At 40.9% G+C, this 19,083-nt stretch overlaps 1 protein-coding gene across 1 annotated transcript in view; it reads left to right on the forward strand.

Moving 5' to 3' along the window:
• The first annotated feature begins 883 nt into the window (after positions 1–883).
• LOC128533645 (membrane-associated phosphatidylinositol transfer protein 3-like) overlaps positions 884–19,083 on the forward strand; it is a 72,920-nt gene continuing 54,720 nt past the window's right edge. The window contains exons 1-2 of the mRNA XM_053507931.1: positions 884–1,041; positions 4,883–4,978. Of these exons, the coding sequence (XP_053363906.1) occupies positions 4,918–4,978 (61 nt within the window). The 5' untranslated portion in view covers positions 884–1,041; positions 4,883–4,917. The remainder of the gene's footprint in view (positions 1,042–4,882; positions 4,979–19,083) is intronic.

Here is a 19,083-nt window from a genome sequence, read left to right on the forward strand (position 1 = left end):
GAAGGGCTTTAGTTACCACATCATCTGGTAAACCTGGTGGAGGCAGTGTTATGGCATGGGCATGGCTGCCAGTAGAACTGGGTCACTCGGTGTCAGGGGTAGCTTAGTGATTAGGGCATTAAAGTTTTTTATTATTACTGGTGTTTACTGATTATGTAAATGCAGTGAGAAGTAGCAGGACAAAATCTGCAGTTTATATAACTATAATTTCTGCTTAGATTCAGTCAAATGTCACAAAACTGATATAACAGTAATTCACAGTATAGATAGATAATGGCCCAAAATGTGCTGTGGAAGGTAAAGAAATGGGATGTTCTATAATAGTTGAGTCAGTCACCTGACCTCAAACAAATTGAGGCCACAAACTAAAGCGACAATGCCAACCACTAAGCCATCGTGCCACCTTCCACAATCTCAATATTTATAATTATATTAGTTTGTCCAATGCTTTTTGAGCGTGTGAAAATGGAGGGAACTAAAAAAAAAATACATAAAATGGGCATAGTTCTTTAAAAAGATAATGTTACTTTAAGCACATTTTTGAAAAAGTTTGTAGTGTTAAAATATTGAAATCTATTGGAACAGTTTGAAAAAATTTTGTAGACATAACTTTATTTTCCTTAAAAAAACTTTTTAAAAAACTCGCCACCAGATGTCACATTGACAGCAGCCCTTTGGGAGCCCAGTGAGAAGACTATGTTTTGATATGACACAGTGTTCATTATAGAGGCGTTACAGTGAACAGAAATGTGTGTGCTGAAGCAGTCAAACATCAGGTTCTGTACACACACTGGGAGGGTCTGTGTGAAGTCTGAACATGTCTGAACACTACTAAAACCTGCATGTGTGTACGTGTAAATCAACAGAAGCCATCTTTTAACCGTTCATGGCTCTTGCTCCCTGCAGACAGAACAACACTTGGGACATCCTAAGGCTGCCTGCCGAACATACCGAGACGTGCTTTAGTCCAAATTTACTGACACTGACAGTGGGGAGAAAACACACACCTTTGTGGAATAGCTAATAAAAGGAAAAGCGAAGGTGAGTGTCAGTCAGGTCTGTTTTTAGCAGACAGGGTTGTTTCTGAAGGTTGACAGAAAGAGTGACTGTTACTGATGTCACTAGCAGAATGCGTGCTTGGCCAGTAAACTAAAACCAGAAACATTTCAGCGCTTAATTATTTAACCCACGTATCTCTGGGAATAAAGTGGTTTACACACAATGGCTCGGAAGTATGGACAATGACACCATGGACAAAGTAGTTTTACTTAAAATGACCATTTTAAAACAGTGTCATTTAACAAATGTTTGAGGAATTAAAATTGTGCAGATGTGTGTGCAGTCACAGAATCTTAGGCTCGCTTTTTTTCCTTCTTTTTGTGAATCTTTTACTCATATCAGTATGATCGCATATCTGTCAAAATTGCTGCAATAAATGCCAGCTGCCCAGTGCTACAAATTTATGCACACATGAGCTGATTAGATGATAAGATGCACACTTGCCATGTCATCTGGCAATATTCTGAGTTTGGAGCTGCTGCTCTTTGGCTGGGCAAGATGGGATTTACATGTGTTGCATTACACTGGAAACCTGCTGACACAACAGAGCACTATGGACATTTTGTTCATAGCGATTTCACATTTAATGATTAAAGGTGTGAAGACAGACTTTTATTTGTGTGGTGGCCGTGACAGATCCAAAAACAGTATTATGGTGGCAGTCTAGGGTAGGCCAATATACAGTAACTAGGTATTAAAAATTTGTAATAAAGTCTGTATTTCAAATACAACTTTATTGAAACAAATTGTGCATGTACTTTACAACATACAGTAGGTAAATGAAAGCGAATCCTTAAATTTCAACGTATGCACCGGTGGCGTCAACCAGTTCCATCAAACTGCCAGGGATGGTCTTCTGAAGGAAGTCATTAGGAATATTGCTAAGAACCTCCGTGCCTCCAAGTCCTCCAGTGCGTAAGGCTTTGTCCTGTAAATCTTCTCTTTGTTGCTGTCATTCCACACCACTTGGTGACTTCTGGTCGAGTTTGCAAGTTTTTTTTTTTTTTTTTTGTGTGTGTGTATGTGTGTGTGTGTGTGTGTGTGTGTCTCTGTCCTGCTGGGTTGACACCCCATCCATGATCTCCTCTGCCTTGTGCCCTGAGTTCCATGGTAGGCTCCAGGCCAACTGCGACTGTACGCAGGATACATAAAACATAAAAAATTATGTTACTGGAGTGACTGGAGTCCCATTATTCAATTTATACTATAACAGCATTATGTACCTAATCATTCAGTTTGACATTATATGACACTGATAAGTGCACCGACTACAACGACTGTAATACTATTAGTAATGTCTAGGCAGGACCCCCTGCCCACAGTACCTATGGCCATTCACTGAGGCAGAAAAATTACTAAAGTGAAAAATACTCCATGGCATTATGGAAGTTGACAGCTAAAATAAGTTGTTAGGAAGTGCTGCCGTTATAAATCTTTGTATTGAATCGGCTGCAGTGTAATATAACGAGTGTTTTTAAAGAGATTTGCCGGGGGTACTAATACATATGCTGCATTTGTACAATGATTTATGGATAAAAATATAAACTGCACATAGCCATTTCATTTTAATATCAGTGCTTTCCTCATTTCTCTCTATACATTTCCTCTAAATAATCCCACAGTGTAGGGTAGCAAACATAGAAAATGTGTTATTTAACATAAAAATATTATATATTTTATATTATAGTTGATAGGGAGAAAGGACAATGGGGTCCCAGGTCTTGTTTTTTATTTATGAGGGAAGTGATAAGATTCTCAATTACAGAATCAGAGCCATCGTTTCTTTGCCAGTCATGCCTCTATCCTAATGCAATGAGGTATAAGCTTTGCATAAAAGAATGTTGCCTTGGACACGTGGGTGAGTGCATTTCAATATGGGTTGGAAGTGATTTTCTTAACTGAAACTGTGACTTATGATTTGTACTTGGACTTTTCTCACAATTTTTTGAGTTAATGTTGATCTTGATGCTGTGTAAAACCTCTACTGTGGAAAGTTAACATACCATTCATATTCCTAAAAAAGACTGTAGCTGCACTTTTTGATTTTAAGTGTCTGAGTCTTTGATAGAAGACCATTACTGTAGATCAATGTATCACTAATGCATTCCAAAGAATCTTATTTTCCAAAGAATATTATTTAAATATTTTTCTGACTTGTGGGAAGTGTGTGTTGGCATGGTGGTTTAGTGGTTAGCAGTGTCGCCTTGCACCTTCAGCGTCCTGTGTTCCATTCCCACATCATGCATGCTGTTTGCATGTTCTCCCTGTGCTTGTTGGTTTTCCTCCGAGTTCTCTGGTTTCCTCCCGCAGTCCAAAGACAGGCTTATTATCGTCCAAATACAAATTGCCCATAGTGTGTGACTGTTAACTAGAGGTGCTGCGAAATTTTTCTTTGTTATATTAGTTACCTCTGATTTGAAGGCCTTGTTTAGGCTGCAGGCAAAACAAAGGTTCTGTGGGTACTGTACACTGTAGCATGTGTGGTGTGTGACATCAAGTGCTTGTGGCTTATTAAAACAGACAGATAACCACAAGACATTTAAGAATGTCACTTTTAGGTCATGTCCCTTTCTAGTCGTGCTCCATTTCTTCCATCATCTACCTGCACATTTTTCAGCCATGGTTCCATGTCCATACCACGTAATTGTTTGGGCTTAAACTTCTGAGTTGTGTTGCAAGTGATGTCATGGACAGTTTAAATTCTAAATTGAGTGGGTAGAGCATCCAGACAGAGACACATCTTTAGGAGACAAATCTTTAGGGATCCGATAGGATTCTGATTTCAAACCACCACTTAATATGTTTTTGCAAAAATATGCAGCTTTTTAAATGTTAAAACTGCATGAAAGCAATCAGATTCAAAACATATTCCAATGTGGATACTCCAAAAATCAAATTTGGTCTGGCAGTCTGAACATGGCCTAGGGGTTAACTTTAGTTCGTAAACATGAAGATGTATTTTGAACAAGTCATTTCAAGTATTGCATATGTTTTATCTGGTTTGATGTGAGTAAAGTCAGTATAATACAAACCAAGTTCTTACATGTTATATTTTTAAATCTCAGATGCAGTTTTCAGATTATATATATATATATATATATAAAACCCTAACCCTAACCCTACACAATGAGATTAAACAATGCTCCCCCAGAACTATAAACCACAGAACTACACAAAATGTTACATAATTAGCCTAAACTAGAAACACAAGACTGCACAAAATCCGTGTGTGTAAGCACGAGCAAACAGTCCAAGATGGTACAATTGCTCATGACCCATATACACATGGGTCATGGACAAGCTTCACCTATTTGTACTCAAGCATTTAAAACATTTCCACCTTTTTGTCTTTAAAAAAGCAGTGATTTATACTTACTAAATAAATTAGCAGCTTGTTTTGAAGCATAATTTAATTCAAATGTTAATCCGTTTAATGAGCCGAAAGTCATACAAGTTGCCAATGAAAGGGGTTCCACTCTGAACATGTTTGTTCTGCTCTTCTATAACGTAAAGCATGTTTAATCCATAATGATCATAATTATTGTAAATGAATGTAAATTGTGGTTTGAGATTTATCATGATTGCAACTTTACAACAACTTTTTTTCAATTTAAGTAAAATGCTGCACATATGCTAGAACATTAGGGGCATTTGGTGTATACTGATCCTACATAAGGACATTAAAATTAGCACAAACAAATTATAAATGACAACTTAAATTTGTTTATTGTTATTACAAATAAATAATAATAAAAAAATACAATGCTTGTTAATTTTACTGACACAGTTTTCTTTTTTTTTTCTTTGTCATCTCTCTCTGCAGTGACTTCATCCAAGGACACAGGTTTTAATTTGCATATGGAGCATATCTCCCAGGAGTCTATGGATAGTTCTGATGAGGAGTTTTTTGATGCTCGAGGTTAGTGTCCTTCTATTCCAGTGTCCAGAATTTGTTCATCATTTTCTTATCTCTCTGTTTCTCTCTTTCTGTACATTTCTCCCTCTTAGAGGCTCCCTCTTAACATTTATTTTGCTGGCTCTAATTTAATGATGGTGTTATTTTGAAGAGGGTTGATATCAGCCTAATTCCTAAGTATGCAAATAATGCAGTTTTTAAATCTTTTTAAAAACATCCTGGATGTTCCCTTTTTGTCCCTGTAGATCAATGTCTTGCATTGAAAAACAGTAACCCTGCACCCTTGCTGTATTGCACTGCTTGCACCACCATCATTCTGGATGATATGACAACTGTTAGGAAACATTCATAAAATTCAGGATCCTCGCATCAATCTTATATCTGGACTGAATTTAATTATTTGCTGGTATAATATTTGTAGTAATGTTAAATCGAGGCTAGTATGTTGCCAGAAAAGACAGATTTCCTTAAGATGTACTATACAGTACCAGTCAAATTTGGACACATCTTCTAATTTCAAGTTATTTCCTGATTTTTATTTCATTTTACATTGTAAAACAATGCTGAATGCATTTAAAATATGCAATAATCACAGTTTATAATGAGATGTTTTTGCTACTTTTGCTCTGTAAAGCTTTCATAATGGCTCTAATTTGAGGTGATGTTAATCTAATGCAAATGCACTAGACAATACTAAACTTCAATTCAATTCAACTTTATTTATATAGTGCTTTTAACAAAAAGTCATTGTTGCAGAAGGATTTACAGAATCAAAAGCAAATTAGGAAAATGAGTATGTAAGGTGTGTGAAAATGTGTATGAATTAAAATGATCAGATTGTCCCTAATAAACAAGCTAAGGGGGACGGTGACAAGAAAAAAAAACCCTGACATGGCAATAGGAAGAAACTTTGAGAGGAACCAAACTCAACAGGAAATTCATCGTTATTTACTGTAGGTGATAATGGATAGCCTGGATTTATTTGCCATCATACTGCTAGGAGTAGGCTGGAAGTTCAGTATAAAGGGAGATATGTTTAAATTAATATGGAGTCAACTTTCCTTATTGGAGGCTGTTTCCAAGAATTTCAGCCCTGAACTCCTGAGTGACTGCAGTATTGTAAGAACTATTCTAGAAAAACTGACCTTTGTGTCATAAAGTTGTTACTTAATTCCATAATTCCATATGTGGTGTTTCATTGTTTTGAAATCTCCAGTATTTTAATACACACCTTTGGCTGCAATCTGCAGATATTTTCCCCGTTTGTTTCAAGCAAATTTGCTTTGTCAAAACTTATGTAATATTGCTTTAATGGAGATATGCAGCATTTCATTATTGTCCAGTTTGTTGTTTAAACAATTCTAAATGCCTCAGGTGTCTCAATATTTTATTTAGGCATGTGTGTGTGGGTGTGTGTGTGTGGGTGTCTGTGTGTATAACACTCTACATGGCCTAAATAATGCTGTTTGAGTTAAACGTGAGGTCAACGTAGCAATAATTAATGAGAAACTTAACCACTGTCTTTCTTTTTTCATGACCTATAAACTGTAGATGTGAACAGTGGTTATATAAACTCGTGGAAACTTGCAACTCACAATATTTATATGATAGCAACATTTGGGCCTTTGCATTGCCCTGTTCTACACATTTTTGCATGACTAGAGTATGTTTTTTTACTCATCCATTGTCTTTGCTCACACCTGAACAAAGGTTTGTGCTACATTGCTTTTATTCATTACATAAGTGAATGAAAGAAGCTTTGATGGAGTTACCTAACCACATTTGCAATTAATTATCAGCTTAGGCACATGATTTAGATCCATTATGAATCACTTCCTCCATTTTTTTTGTTACTGCAGGCATTTGGTTTGCTGTCATTACTAATTCATTAAAACAATTACATAGCAGCAAATCAAATGAATCAACATAATTTTTCACATTGATTATGTGGCAGTAGCTGCAGCTCAGAGGCTGACTGAGTGTTAGGTCTTTTATACAACTATAAACCTTCATTAATTAGTCTGATCAGAAAGGATGCTGAGGTTTGAACTGCCAGGCAGGAGGTCTAGAGGAAGACCAAAAAGGGAGATTTATTGATGCAGTGAGAGAGGACATGAAGTTAGTTGGTGTAAGAGAAGAGGATGCAGAGGTTTGGGTTAGATGGAGGCAGATGATTCGCTGTGGCGACTGCTGAAAGGGAGCAGCTGAAAGACAAAGAAAAATAATTAGTCTGATCAGAACCGCTTAAAAAGATATTTTGTGATTTCTGTAGGATTAAAGGGCACTATTAAATGTCCTCCCCATTCATATATAATATATGTGTTTTTGTCTTTGGGAAATAGGGCAGTTCATTATGTATGTTTGGCTTGGATTTTTAAGCATAAATTTGTGATAGGCGGATGACAGTCAATCCCCTCACTCATAAAAGATGCTTTGAGTAAGCTAATCAAGATTTCTGGAGCGTTATGTAGATACATCAGATGGCATTTTTTCCCTCCCAAATGTGACCCGAACTGGTCTGAAGGGACGGATATTGAATTTAGTATTTAAATAATGTTAAATATTGTGTAAACTGAATAGTGTGATACAGCTGTGCTGCTGAATGCTTAAATCGATTATATATTTTCTGTGACAGTGTTTCCAAGGTTTATATTACCATGCTCTGACAGCCAGTGCACGCACATTAGTAAAACCTTCTAGCTCAAACCATTCACACACACACACACACACACACACGCTTATCATTCTCATGTCGCCCATCGACCTACAGTATAAACTGGCCAGCCCACGCTTGACTGGTGAGTATACCATATAAATAATAAGTCTAAACTTAGATGCGTCCTCTGTTTTTGGTGACTCCGTAAACTCCGGAAGCTGCCTGCATTGTGTACATGTCTGCCTCTGTCTCTGCCTGCCTCACGCCATCTGCTTTATGCGACTCACTTTACATGCTCCATCGCAACCCAGTGGACTCTACACTGAGTTACGCCCCATAAATCCATGCCACTTACTTCAGATGGCCACTAAAACCACTGTTCTTCTTCAGAACTCAATGACTCTGCATATACAGTACTGCATATATCATGTTTAACCTTTCTTGCTGAACATTGTGCTAAATAAAGACCGTTCGTGCTTGTGGAACCTCGTTCCTGTGTTTTCTCTCCACTTTCCAACCTGTGACACTGGTGGAGAATGCAGGCGAGTGGAACAGAACCAAGCCCACAAAGATCTCGAGAGGAATGTCTAGGACATTCCTAGAAACCAGCGTTCAACAGCAGGTGCTCTTGGACCAGCTCTCAAAGGGTTTGCATGACAACATAGAGGTGTTCCTTCATACATTCAAAAAGACTGTGGAGTAGAATGGGTGGCCTGAACATGAGTGGAGAGGCACTCATAGGTGAGGCAAAGTTTGCCGTCTTTTCTTTTTCCTATGTGGACGTGGACAAGTATGATCTGCTCAAGACCATAATGTGCATTAGGGTTTTAAGTGCTTGCGATCCACATGTTGCACCTAGACCTCAGGTGGATCAGCCAAATTGCAAACAGGTGGCACCAGCCATAGTTACTCATGCTGTTTGAAGTGGTAGAAAAAGTGGCAATGTATTTTGTGCTTTGCTCCCTTCGAACGTAAAGCATGAAATGGTGAGTGCCCTGAAATGTGCACACAATGCTTTCATTGGGCCAAATAAAATGGTGGCTGACAGAGAAGCTCACCCCCCCATTTCATCTCCTCATCTCACAAAGAACTGGTAAACGCAAAAGCACTGAGCTGTATCATGTAAAGCAGTGCATTAAAACCATACCAGGCATCTCAGCTCAGTTTGTCTGTCGAGCATGGCCATGGGCTAATCGCGAGAGGAAAGGAACTGTCTCCCATACAGAATCAGGAGCTGAGTGAGCTACAGTAGTGGAGCAGTTTAATGATATATTCTCCACCAAACCGGGGCTCGCACATTTGTTATGCCATGACATCAAAACTCTGTCCGTCGCTATCAATTTTCAGCACTTGTATCGAGCCCTGGAATTCTGCCGTCATGCAGAAGTTGAAAGAATACTCCGACATGGCATCATAGAGCAAGTTCCTGGTCAAGCCCCATCATAACACTGCTCAAATTGGACTGCACATTTAGTTATTGTAATTACTTCTAGCAACTGAATGGAATCTCAACCATTGATGCTTACCTGCATCCACGTGTAGATAATATTCTGAATTAACTGGGTAAGGCCCGGTTCATCCAATACTTACCAAGGACTACTGGCAGGAGAAAACTGCCTTCACGACAGACCAGGATCTCACAGATTATGGTCCTCTACAATGGGTGGCAAGAGCCAAAAATACCAATCACCAAATTACACAATGTTTTCTCTCAAAACAGGATTTTTTGTTTTCTGTTGTTCACAGGAGTTTTCAACACAGAAACACAGATGGTCTGTCAAGATGACATGCCTTGTTCTCGCTGACAGGTGTGAGCTTGAAGCTGAGGGGGTGCTGTGATGGCAGGCTTATAGTCAGTTTGTGCACATTGTGCAGACTCCACAAACTCTGATGTGTCATCGCGATGCAGAGGACTTTGCCTACACTGAGCTACGCCCTGTAAACCTGCACCACTCACCTAGACACCACTTAAACCACTGTTCTAAACACGAAATAAAGATGCTTGAGGAATCTCGTTCCCTTGTTTTCTCTCCACTTTAATTGATAACATAAAATACTGTAGCTTGTATCTGTTATGTGGTGTGGGTTAGTTATAATATATGATAAGATTATATTATTATAAAAATAATATTAATAAGAGCCCAACTGAGGGGGGTCAACGAAACTTATGACAGGCACAGGAAGACCATTCCGTTTGGAAACCGCGTAGGATAATTATTTTTGTTTTTGTCTGGGCCCTGATACCTTTACCGGTGGTACCTAATGATCACACAAAATAATTTTTCCAGAACCCTTAAATAGACATGCCATCAGGTGCAATGTGTGGTTGTCACTTTGCAACCACTTGTCTAGATGGCTGTGCCTCTGCCTGTTCAGAACTCTGAGGGGTAAGAACTTGCGGATCTGATCCTTTTGAACAGTGCAGGATATTTTAACACAGTTCTGCCCCAAGTGAGACCTGTGTCATTACAGGTGTATGGGGGCAAGGTGCAAAGTGTAAACCATTTTCGAATGGCCATTCGATGTCAGTTTGCATCCCAGTAGCCCTGAGGGGCAGTAGTGAGGGGTACTGGGGCAGGGGGTGCCGCGACTGGGGGTTAGCTGTCCTTAAGGCAGCTTAGGGCGCACTAACACCCCCAGTTTGAGACAAAACAGAAGCCAGTCAGTGCAAGGGTTGTGACACTGTAAACTACTGGATTACTACAGCACTACTCTCTGATCTTGCACCTGGGTTATCAGAAATGAAATTTGTTAGGAGTGATGTCCAAGCCGTAGTGTCACTGGGGCCATATGCTGTGTCACGCACCCCAACTTAATTGGCTGGCCAGCCAGGAAGACCAACTGGATGGCAAAAAGGAGCAGTTTAACTGGAATGCCTGGGCTAGTCTTCCATCAATTAAATTTCCTGTGGCCCCCGAATTGATTAGTGCCTCCAATTGGGGTTTCCAGATCCCAGCCACTAAGAGCATAGCTGGTAGGAAGAGTCTTGCATGATAGGGGCTTTACTTTTGGGTCAAAACTGACTCCTGCTCCCCCCTCCTGGTGTGACCCTGCCTGTGGCTTGCCATGCCCCGAGTGTTACTTGCCCTTTGGGGGCCCTGTGGGAAGCCTTGTGATGCCTAGCTGCATGGCATCTTCCATCTCTCCCAGCTCAAGCTGTTATTTAGACCCTAAAGGGATGTGAAGCCCAGTTTGGACAGAGGTGAGGCTTTGCACCTATAGCCGAGGGGAAAGATCGGCTATGCACTCGGAGCGGTGTTTGTGGGGTGGAGGATATGTTTCCTGCCAGGAGCTGCCGAAGCATCTGGCCTGACACTTACAAAGGCGGTTATCCTCCAAATCCTGTGAAGGACCGCATATGGCTAGCTCGTCTTTTAGCTGCTCTGAGAGCCCTTGAACATGCGCGGCCATAAGGGTCCCGTAATTCCACCCTGAATTGGTGGCCTGGGTGCAAAACCTGATTGTGTAGTCAGCTACAGTACCAAACATCCCTCTTGACTATAGAAAGGAGGGCAGCACTACACTGTTAGTCCCATGTGGCGGATGGAATGTAACCTTAAGTGCATCAACACCTTCGCCCTTACCAAGGTTTCATATGTCGTGCCGCTCTCTTTCTACTTGCCAGCATCTAAGGAAGACTGAGGCTGGGCCTTTTTCATTTGTGGGACTTGCTGCACGCTGTGTCTAGGCCTTGATACCCTTACCGGTGCTACCTAATGATCACAAAAAGTGCGCAAGTATCAGGACCCTTAAATATAGACGCTGACAGATGTGGCGCGTCAACTGGCAATCATGTGTCTAGATGACTGCACCTCTGCCTGTTCAGATCTCTGCAGGGTAGCCTGCGTATGTGCCTGTTCTGAACAGTGCAGAGTGTTTTTTTATGCGGTTCTGCCCCTTGTAAGACTCGCGTCGTTACAGTATCATGAACGTTCCCTAATCATAACCCTTAATATAAAAATTATGTTCTGATTATAAATTTAAAAACAATTGCAAATTGTTATTGTCTGAGAGGAATAAAACTTTGGCTGTGCTTTTAAGATAATCTACTCTGTTGGTGTTGGACCTAACTCTGCTCTGACTCAAATCACTGTGGCATTGATTATTTTTCCTTACAACATGCGCTATTGTATTTTATTCCATACATATTGTATTCGAACTTAATTGTTCAGTGTATCCCCCTAATGTTTGGGAAACACAAAAGGAAGGTGTTTAGTATAGCGGTGTCATAACATTAAGAAAGATATAGTTTTTTTGTGTCCTGTCCTGTATTTTTGAAACCAATGAAGTATTCATTGTTGCATGTTGACATACTCTGCTATGAAGGATTTGTTATTTATGTATTCATGACTGTTTGCACGAATCATCAACTGAAATCCCAATTACTGCCAGAAACCCTGCAGTGGGAAAAATGACATCTCTAGCTGTAGCTTCTTGTAGCTTCCAGTCTCAAAGGGGTCATTTCTTTGCACCATAAGTTTTTTAATTTTGTGCTGTTAATATTTTATACCTGTATTATACTCTAAATTTTTGTCTAGTTTCATATTATGTGCAGTAAGCCTTTTAGCTAACTGCATGTCAATGATATCCTTTGCAGTGTTTTCTTTTCACAGGCATTAGTAGGCCTTGGCAGCCTGCCTTCTACTGAACATTAAAGAGAGAAACCCCATCTTTCTATTGTTGTACCATCCTTTGTACAAAAATAGAAAGCTCTCACTCTGGGATCCCTTTCTTGAATGGTTTGTGGGCTCTCTGTTATTCTCTTTTTCCACCTTTTTATTTCTTTTACCTGCATGCCCTGCTACATTTTCACATTTCACGCTGCAAGATCTCTCTGTCTTTCTCTCCTTTCTTTGATCATGTTTTCACTGTCACCTAATTTTAACCTTTGTTATATTGATCCAGGTTTTTGCCAGAACGCAAAGAACCCATTTAAGTTTAGGCTTTAAAATGATGGACTTACTTTACAGTTTTCAGCATACACTTTACTTCTTAAAAGCTCTTTTTAATACATAGAGGTGCTAGCTTTAATGTTTAAGTCAATCCTTGTACAGTATGTTCACTTGTCAAAAGCATAAAAGGGCCTAGATGAAGATAAGAGGGCATGACAAAATAAGACCATTAATTAATTAGTGACTAGGTGGTGTAATATGGCACAGTGTGAGACAGTGTAAGATGCAGTGTAATAATAATGCTCATAATAATATTATAAATGTCTTAATAAACATTGGGGATGTGTTGCCATGTACACTGACCAATAAAGCAGTAATATGGAATTGATAATACACAATGGGTAATGCGGTTGTAGTAAAATATCCACCTATAAGAAAATTTGCCACAATTTCGGTTCCATGGTAATCCAATGGTATCTGTACCATGGTGTATGGTACCACTGTATTTTTGACAGTATATTGGTACTCATTTGCTGATATAGTACTGTACATACAGTATACTACACTATAGTACATGGTTCGATGTATGGTACTATGGGACACATACCAGCACACTGTCAAAAGTATGTAATTCATGTTTATGTCCACATTGATAATGTACAGTATAAAGTATGCTAACATTATTATATTATTGTACTAACATTAACATTAATTAAATACTATAGTGCAGTGGTTCTCAAACATTTTCTGTCATTCCCCACTTAAGGGGGTGGGCGAATTTTCAAGCCCCACTTGTCAACAAAATGATAACGAAAACGGCCAAGTGTACTATTTATTGAAATATCAATTTCTAAACCAATAAGATCAAATAACGGCAAGTTCAAAACAGATAAAATACACGTGCAATTGTTATAACAGGCTTACTTCGTCACTTATCTAGAGCTTTCTTTCAAAGAAGTCGAGCGACTTATTAACGTGACTGGGGTTCGTTGTCTCTAACTGTCTTCCTACTTTGTTGGGTCTCATGCTGTCTGCTGCCAGCGGTTTAAGACACAAAACACACACAGGTCTCTCCTCTGCCCTCACCATCCTCACCATAAATCCAAGCGCAACATAGGCTTCATCATAGGCTTTTTGGTTGATTAGGCCGATGATGCTGAATCACCTGCTTTTTTGTGGTCCATGTAACAAATGTATCCATTGACGTTATTATGCTCACTACATACAGTACGCTACTGACCCGATGTTATGCTCTAAAATGCCCCCCTGCCACGGATTGCCTCCCCTACATAATCTCTTTCAAATAATATATTAGAACATAAATTCATAGGTTTATGGTTTACAAATTACAAATAACAAACGAATTTAATTATAAAATAAGCTATATAAAAAATGTTGTATAGGGAAAAAATATATAAATTATATATATTTTTTTATATACAACATGTATATTTTTATATTGCTTATTTTATAATAAAAATCGTTTCCTATAATTTTTTACCACAAACAATATTTATATAGTGTAATTTGTGATAAATAATTTGTTATTTGTACATTGACAAACCCCTGCAAAATAAATGTGCCATAAAATAATCATTTTGGGGGATTTGTATTAATCGTCTCGACGGCTGTCACGTGCCTAGGGTTAATTATAATAGTAATAATTTATTTGATAATAATAAACCTTTGAATGTATGTCCTAATATAATATTTGATAGAGCTTACGTGTGTATGTGTTGGGGGCTGGGGGGTTTGGGCAATCCGTGGCAGGGGGCCATTTTAGCGCATAACACCTGTTTGTCCGCGGTAAAGTTAGTTTTATATTCGCATCTCCGAATTCAATAGCTGCGTAAATAAACCCGCGAATAAGATACCCAGATATATTTCCTTTCTACATTGTGTTTAAGCTACATCCGCCTTAAATTATACATGTTTAAAAGCATAAACATCATTATTCTCTACAGCGCAACGAGTGATTTAGGGATCATCGCAAAAAGCCGCACAGCAACAAAAAGCGTAGAACGATATTGATCTTCCCTTCTGTTCAGCGCCTGAAGGATCAAAAAGCAACTTTGTTACCACACTGGCAACTAGAAATGCCAGACTAGTACTGCCTGAAAAAATACAGAAACAGCATACACATTGGAATAAATGAAATTACATACATACAGTAATACCGAATGTTTCCTTATATATTGTTCCTCATGTTTAACATGTTTAACATGCCGACGTTAAACCGTTATTGTTGCACTATGGTTCCACTTTTTCTCTGATGTAATTTTAATTTACTTGTATTAATGATCCATTTCTTTGCATGTGATTGTTTAGTTTCGATTTTCCGATGTTTATCGTCAATAAAGGAAAGCATGAATTATTTTCCACTAATTCCCTCCTGTTCATTGCGCCCCACCTGTCATGTCTGTATTCCCCACTAGTGGGGCGCGCCCCACACTTTGAGAACCACTGCTATAGTGTATGTTGCAACTTTAATATGGTACTGAATGTCCTATAATATACCAGTGGTATCTACTAGCATTTCTAATATTTTTCAGTATATACAAACATACCATGTTAGACACCTCAAGAATGTTGGTAGACTGTGGTAGGCGTATAGTGGTACACACTATAGTACTACCATGGTACCCACTAAAATGTCATAGTACCTACCCATGCACAAACACCCCCATGCCCTGGCTGAAAACATTCAATTTTTTTGAATTACTTGTGAATTTGTAAAACATAAGAGATAACCAGTTGAAAATTGTTATTTTAAAAAGTCTCACTAGAACCTCTTAGTATATGTCTAGTTTTCTCCAGAAGATTTAATGTCTTTAATCCATTGAGAGATGGAGGGACACTTAATTGCCTCCAAATGAAAATGTATGGAACATCTGGTGAACAAAGATAAGAAAGCTATAACCCTATGTGTAGCACTCACTGGAATTGAAGCATCTGGAAAACCAAATACTGTATAGCAACTGATGCAGTATACTGGAAATGCTACTGGAAAAAACCTCTCCAGAACCCTTGTAAATTTGGGTACAAAAAAAAGTAACTTAAATGACAGGAAGTGAAATGACACTTGCCACATCTATCCTCAACATCAAGCAAGCCATGTTTTGGCAAAATGTGCAAATCCTGATAAAGATTGAAGTAAGCTAAAGAAGTTTTGGAGTGCATCCTACAGTATATATGTTTAATTTCTCCCACTATTTCTTGCTTAACTGCAATTCCAAGTTGTTTTTTAAGCATTTCTAGTTTATTTTGGTGATTTCAGAATTACTTAAGTTTAAGTGAAAAGATAATGATATATCCCTGAAATCCCCTAAATGTGACTAGGCTTTCCCAGGGTGCTTGGGAGGTGTACCGTATAAGAAAAATTGGGACAACACTTAGATACAAAGTTGTAAACTTTGTAGGTAATGAAAGAAATGAGCTGGCAGCTTATACTTCAAGAAACACAAATTTAAAACAAGGGATAAAGATGTTGAATGCCTTTGTCATGCCATAATAAAAAAATGCTGAATCTAAAAGTAAATTATTCTTATATTTTTCTTATAATTGGAAAGTAAAAGTAAAGTGGAGACGATATAGAGGATGACCTACAAGAAAGTGACTCTAATTTGCCAATGTGTAATAGTTTACATGAGTTAATTAAAATATATATATTTTTGGATATGTGCAGCCCAGTAGTATATTTGAAGATATTTTCACCCCAAAGAAAAGAGGTGATGCTTTTGTCCAAAGAATCAAATAAGTATTTAGCTTGGAATTAAGGAAAAAAATTAGTTATGTAACGGTTAACCCCTAGAGGGCGCCAAAGCGCCTGGGTTTGTTTTATGTTATAGTTTTGTTTTAGTTGGACTTCATGTCCCAGACTGCACCTCGGTCAGGTGACATAAGGATTCACCTGAACCGAGGTAAGCTAATTAAGTTGATTATAAAGAGCCTGACTGAAGTTCAGTCAGGTGTCTAGCTTTTGTTACAATTGATATGAGTTATGTTGGTGTTATTTTGTGTTTTATGTTAAATAAAGAACCTGATCCTGAAACGCCAGCTCGTCTCCTGCGATTATGCCACCCAAACACAGACACTCACGGAAGAAACGTGACAGAAAGCTAGACCTTCCAAGTGGCATAGCGGAGGTCTCTCCCCTAGATTATTTTTGGGGGGGAGCAATCACCATCTCGCCCGAGCTGGCCGAATGGATTCAGGACAGCGAGGAGCAAGGAGAGAGGGAGCTGTTGCAGAGCTGGGAGGGCTGCAAGCTCGCCGAACCGGCGGACTGGCTGGAAAACAGCGAGGAGCAGCGAGAGACAGAGGCGCGGCAAAGCTGGGAAGGCTGCAGGCTCGCCATCCGGCGGACGCCGTTTAGAGGTGAGGCAGCTGAGGGAAGCAGGTTCCCACGCTCCGAAGAGGAAGTACGGGCCAGGGAGGTCAGGTACATCGGAGGCGAACGGGAACAAGAGCCCGAGGAGGAGCAAGGTAAAAGGGAGGATGGGACCCGGGAACTGCTCAAGTTCTGGGCAGAGGTGAATGGGGAGCGCATTCAGGGCCTGCAAGAGCAGGTGGAACAGCTCCAGCACCTGCTCATCCGACTCCAGGAGAGCCAAGCAACAGGCTCTGAGCGTCCTCCTTTTCAGCCTCTCATCGACAGTGAGGACGTCGCGCATCCTTTGCTGGACAGCGAGGACTTCGCGCTTCTTCCTCCTCCGCCGCCTCTCCTCGACAGCGAGGACGTCGCGCATCCTCCGCTGGACAGCGAGGACTTCGCGCTTCTTCCTCCTCCGCCGCCTCTCCTCGACAGCGAGGACGTCGCGCATCCTCCGCTGGACAGCGAGGATTTCGCGCTTCTTCCTCCTCCGCCGCCTCTCCTCGACAGCGAGGACGTCGCGCATCCTCCGCTGGACAGCGAGGACTTCGCGCTTCTTCCTCCTCCGCCGCCTCTCCTCGACAGCGAGGACGTCGCGCATCCTCCGCTGGACAGCGAGGACTTCGCGCTTCTTCCTCCTCCGCCGCCTCTCCTCGACAGCGAGGACGTCGCGCATCCGCCGCTGGATAGCGGGGACTGCGCGCTTCGTCTTCTTCCGCCTCCCGGCTTCGAGGACATCATGCCAGCTCCTCAGCCTGGCCTCGGGGACGTCACGCTTCTTCCCCCGCCGCCCGGCTTCGAGGACATCATGCCCGCTACTCAGCCTGGCCTCGGGGACGTCACGCTTTTTCCCCCGCCTCCCGGCTTCGAGGACATCATGCCAGCTCCTCAGCCTGGTCTCAGGGACGTCACGCTTCTTCCGCCGCCGCCGCCGCCCAGCTCAGTGAGCGTCGCTCCAGCTCCGCCGCCGCCGCCCAGCTCAGTGAGCGTCGCTCCAGCTCCGCCGCCGCCGCCCAGCTCAGCGAGCGTCGCTCCAGCTCCGCCGCCGCCGCCGCCCAGCTCAGTGAGCGTCGCTACAGCTCCTCAGCCACCGCCGAGCGTCGCTCCAGCTCCTCAGCCGCCGCCGAGCGTCGCTCCAGCTCCTCAGCCGCCGCCGAGCGTCGCTCCAGCTCCTCAGCCGCCGCCGAGCGTCGCTCCAGCTCCTCAGCCGCCGCCGAGCGTCGCCCCAGCTCCTCAGCCGCCGCCGAGCGTCGCCCCAGCTCTTAAGCCTAGCTCACGAGAGGGGATCTACCGCCTCGGTGTTGGGGGTCCGGACTGGGACCGCTGGGGGGGGAGTCCAGGTCCTCCGGTAACGCTCCGGAGGAGCGTTTTTTAGGGGGGGGTACTGTAACGGTTAACCCCTAGAGGGCGCCAAAGCGCCTGGGTTTGTTTTATGTTATAGTTTTGTTTTAGTTGGACTTCATGTCCCAGACTGCACCTCGGTCAGGTGACATAAGGATTCACCTGAACCGAGGTAAGCTAATTAAGTTGATGATAAAGAGCCTGACTGAAGTTCAGTCAGGTGTCTAGCTTTTGTTACAATTGTTATGAGTTATGTTGGTGTTATTTTGTGTTTTATGTGAAATAAAGAACCTGATCCTGAAACGCCAGCTCGCCTCCTGCGATTATGCCACCCAAACACAGACACTCACGGAAGAAACGTGACAGTTAAAATGAAAATTTTATTTGCATTTTGAATTGCTCTGAATATAAAGATTTTTTATCAGATAGAAAAGGGGAGAAGGGGGTTGGCATGGAAGAGATCAGACAGAACGTAAGTCATGTTAATTTCAAGACAAGAATTAAACCCTGAACAGTTATTTTTGAGTTTTTAAAGTTTTTAAGCACTATTGTTGATTGGGTAGGATATAGAGAAAGAGCTGAAATATCCAAAATTGTTAAAATAGCAGTAACAGAGGCTGCAGGGTTTAAAACTGACGTGCACCTTGAATTAAACATATCGGACATTTGTCTACTGCTTTAAAGCTTAACATTTTCAACTCAGTATCACAATAATATATTTTTTTAAGTTCTTGATTAGAATGCAGGATGAGGAGAAATGCACTACATTAGAAAGCTAATTAGCCCAGAAGGCTTTTTAGAAAGCAGTTGGCCCTCTTTCTGTTTCCAGAGCTTATCACAGATTTTA

The sequence above is a fragment of the Clarias gariepinus genome, chromosome 11, assembly GCF_024256425.1.
Source record: "Clarias gariepinus isolate MV-2021 ecotype Netherlands chromosome 11, CGAR_prim_01v2, whole genome shotgun sequence".
Lineage (NCBI taxonomy): Eukaryota > Metazoa > Chordata > Actinopteri > Siluriformes > Clariidae > Clarias > Clarias gariepinus.